This window comes from Bidens hawaiensis, unplaced genomic scaffold (assembly GCF_021521415.1).
Source record: "Bidens hawaiensis isolate Kalapana, Puna unplaced genomic scaffold, B.hawaiensis_p1.1 tig00006607_1, whole genome shotgun sequence".
Taxonomy (NCBI): Eukaryota; Viridiplantae; Streptophyta; class Magnoliopsida; order Asterales; family Asteraceae; genus Bidens; species Bidens hawaiensis.
Window position 1 is genome coordinate 519449 of NW_027491446.1, and position 4218 is coordinate 523666.

The 4218-nt window shown below is 34.5% G+C and overlaps 1 protein-coding gene across 1 annotated transcript; it reads left to right on the top strand.

The window, feature by feature from the left end:
• The first annotated feature begins 277 nt into the window (after nucleotides 1-277).
• On the top strand, nucleotides 278-3539 carry LOC143633056 (la-related protein 6C-like). The gene is made up of 10 exons (XM_077101425.1): nucleotides 278-586; nucleotides 1323-1404; nucleotides 1488-1582; nucleotides 1646-1717; nucleotides 1796-1875; nucleotides 1943-2021; nucleotides 2602-2649; nucleotides 2733-2801; nucleotides 2883-3011; nucleotides 3198-3539. Exons 1-10 carry the CDS (start codon nucleotides 284-286, stop codon nucleotides 3438-3440), a joined length of 1200 nt encoding a protein of 399 aa, XP_076957540.1. The 5' UTR covers nucleotides 278-283; the 3' UTR covers nucleotides 3441-3539.
• Nucleotides 3540-4218: the final 679 nt, after the last annotated feature.

The following is a 4218-nucleotide window of genomic DNA, read 5'->3' on the forward strand; positions in this document are numbered from 1 at the left end:
ACATAACAACATAACGAAAAAAAAAAAAATCCTTTTAGAGTGGCAAAAGTGGAATAGTATTTAAATTTCTGACAAAATAAGGAGAAAAACATGCCAATTTCTTCGGTCCAATTCAACTCCTTCACCAAATTTCCGACAAAATAAGGAGAAAAACATGCCAATTTCTTCGGTCCAATTCAACTCCTTCACCAAATCTATGTTACAATTCACAGGCTCCAGTTTTTGTTAATCAAACAAAAAAAAAATAGAAGAAAAATCACAAGAAAAAGAAAAAGAAAAAGAAATGACACCCAAGAAAGATGAGATGATATCAAATTCGAATTCCTTTAAATTCAATGCTCATGCACCTGAATTTGTTCCCAGTTCGCACACCCAGATTCCGGTATCCGGTTATTTCTACCCGTGTTTTAATTACGTGGGTGTGGGTGTGGGTGTGGGTGATGTTAATGGTTCACCTGATTGGGTTTATGTTGGCGGTGGTGATCAAGATCAGCAAGTCCAGTTTTTTTCCAACCCGGATATTGTGATCCCCGCGTATTCCAAGAACGTCCTTACGGAGGATCTTCAACAGAAGATCATCAAACAGGTTGTGTTTCGTGTTTTGGTTATCATATGTGAAAGGATTCATTCAAGTTGGTTTGAATATTCGAGAATTGAGTCGTTGAATGTTGATTAACATGCAATGGTTTTCACACCAAAGATGGTTGTTAACGTGGTTGTATGTGTGCATGCGTTGGTTTTGGGCTCAAGCGAACCAAAGAATCATTTTTTTGGAAATTGGTTGGTTTCGGTTATCATAATGGGTTTGGTTTTTTCGGTTTTGCCAACTAGGATTGAAATTTTTAGGCTGAAAAAAGCGATTCCAAGTAATGTACGGTGATGAAATGTTAGGCCTAAAATATTGTGTTAATTAATGATTAGTTGATTATTACACATTAGAACCTGTTCTTTTTTGTTCTACACAGTTTATAAATTTTTATTAATTAACATTCAAAAATTAAAATTTTAATCCATCAACTCAATAATAAAAGTTGGTTTCATCTGTTTTTATGGGTTCGGTTAGGTTATAAAAGTTGGTTAGGTTTTTACTGTTCAATTTGGTATTTGCTGTTTTCGGTACATGCAAAACAGAAACCGAATAGAAAATTGGGTTTTTGTAAACACATTAAACTAAATCGTCGGTTTGGCGAATAAGTCATTTCGGTTCGGCTATGGGTCAATTATTTCGGTTTTTAACAACTTGTTTATGCGAATAAGTTATGTTTTGGAGATTTGGTTGGTTTGGTTAATAAGTGTTTGAAATTGCATGTATGTTTTAACAGGTGGAGTATCAGTTCAGTGGCCTGAGCCTGCTTGCAAATGAATCCCTGGTGAAACACATTAGTAAGGACCCTGAGGGATATGGTGAGATCACAAACACCTTATCAGTTTCACAAACTGAAATAATATAACGAATTCATGTGATCTTGTTAATGATTATCATACAGTTCCCATATCTGTTATTGCATCCATGAAGAAAATCAAATCCTGCATCACTAATAATCAACTGCTTGCTCAAGCTCTTTGCTCGTCTTCGAAGCTGGTAAGTTCTTTAACATTTGACTGATTAGAATACGGTCCGTTTGTCTAATATAGTCTCCGTTAGGTTGTAAGCAACGATGGCAAAAAGGTTCGGCGTAAACACCCCTTCACAGAGAAAGACAAAGAAGAACTGCAGGTTGGTCAAGTTGTTGACTTTTTTTACGTGTTCTTAGAATCCTAGTTAATGATGTTTGGTTTGCTAATTGGCGTGCAGTCTCGTACTGTTGTTGCTGAGAATTTACCTGAAGATCACTCTCATCAAAACCTTGAGAAAATCTTTAGTGTGGTCCGAAGGTAGATCTTGTGATTGTAACTAGTTTTGAGTTTCGTTTGTTAATTTATGTAAATGCTTATTGTGTAGTGTCAAAGCCATACGTATATGCCACCCTCAAGAGCCTAACTCTTCGCGTTCTAGAGGCGATTATGTTTTTAGTAACAAGGTATTAACCCACAATAGGATTTGATCTTGTGCATTTTGTAAATGATTATTGGTCAAATAATCAGTTTTACATAGCTGCTACAAATCTTGCTATTTAGGTAATCTAAATTGTTTCTTTTGACCAAATTTTAGGGACAATTACTTCCAGTTTATAAAACAATGTAATTTATTTCATTTTATCGGTTATTTTCTTAAATTATCTGCGTTTTCTAGCAGTCAAATGCTCAAGATTTGACTGCTAGAAAAATCAAATTTCACAAACCAATATCATTTTATTGGTCATTTATTGGTTATTTTCTTAAATTAATATTTCTAAGAGTTAAATATCTAAAGATTTGACTGTTAGAAAAGGATCCCATTTCACAAAACAATATCATTCCTTTTTGTCATTTCATCAGCTATTTTCTTAAATTATCAGAAGTTTTCTAACAGTCAAAGATCCAAGTTTTAGAAGTTACAACATGTTTTACTACGGTTCATTAACTGATTCTGAATATTCAGTATCACATAGTCACTTTGTAACAACGCGTTCGAACGCCACATAGTTACTTCTTTAACGCGATTTTGTCTTTCTTTTAAAGCTCCATGCTTTGGTGGAATACGAAACATCAGATATGGCTGAGAAAGCAGTATGTTTCCATTTTCAAATCTTGAACACCCCACGCTCTTTCACAAAATATGTTGAAACATTATTTGAAATGTTTGTTTACAGGTTGAAAAATTAAACGATGAAAGAAACTGGCGAAAAGGGCTGAGAGTGAGGTTGCTCCTTCGACGTTCAGTATGTGATCCAAATGTCTGCTAAAATATTTTGAATGATTATTTCTATTTTTTGTTTAATGTCAATGATTCAAATCCACAGCCAAAGTCTGTTTTAAAGAGCAGGAAGTCGGAGTTTGATGGGCTACTTGATGATGATATTGATGAAGCATATGATTTGTCTGAAGAATCTTCTCCAACTAATATTATAGAACTTGCTACGGACAATAATGTAAGTGATTGCATATGGCTTCTGTTATCGATCAAACACTACACAAATCAACATACATAAATCTTGTAAAATTTTTAAAGTAGATTTACTAAAACCATGCTACATAATCTGTTTTTAAAGTAGATTTAATAGCATGATGAGTAACAAAGGTACTAGTAACTAATATTGAAATGCTGTTGTTTGTAGGCTGAGAAGGGGTCAAAGAAAGGATGGGCCCGAGGACGTGGGAAGTCGAAGATACGCACATCGAGCCATAATGGACGCGGGGTTCTTTCACAATCGCCACAATCAAGCGGGTCAGCCCATTCGGAATCAACGGCGTCACCTAAACTGAGTCCTAAAGGGCCAAGGATGCCTGATGGAACAAGGGGTTTCACCATGGGAAGAGGAAAGCCTATGTCTCCTCCCGCTTTAACCACCACACCATGAGATTTGTTTAAACTTTGTAAGTCTAGTTCTATATATAGTTGATGGTAGTCTTTTTTTTTACTTTGTGCTTGTAATAATCTGTATATTTCGATGATTTTTTTTATACTGAACGGTGGTGACATGTTATGTGTTATGGTTACAAATATTTAATACTGCAAAACTTTTACCCTTCAAAATTCTAAGTTGGTTGTTAATGATGATTTAAATCACTGAAATACATAATTTAATCGGTAGTTAGTTCTAAAAATATAATATAAATAATCATTGATCGTGGGTGGCAGATAGGGCCCACACCGAGCGGTTGCCTATGTGGCTTGATGCCAAATAATCAATGATAATTACCGATGGATAATCCTTGGTAATTACCAATGGATACCCTTAGAGCTTTCTCAATAAACTCGTTTTTTAACTCCTTCAAAAAGAGCCATGTCATGCAAGAAAGACTGTTGACCCTTGTTGGTGGGAATAGTTTCTTGATAATAAGATTTGATCTTAAATATCGGTGGGTGAAAATAAGATATGATCATAAACATCCATAGCTAAAAGAATCTCTTTTGTAGAGTTGTAGACGTGTTGTTGGAGTGAAGAAGAAGATATCGATCGAGCTAGGTTCATAATCATATAACTACATAGTTGTACTACTTTCGGGTGTGTATAATAATACTCATTGTGATTTCTTTATTGATGTATCTCAATCTCAATGTTGTTAGAAAAAGACATTGTTAATTTTTCTAAAAATAAATTATTTGTTGTACATAATAATTGACTTAAACCAAAA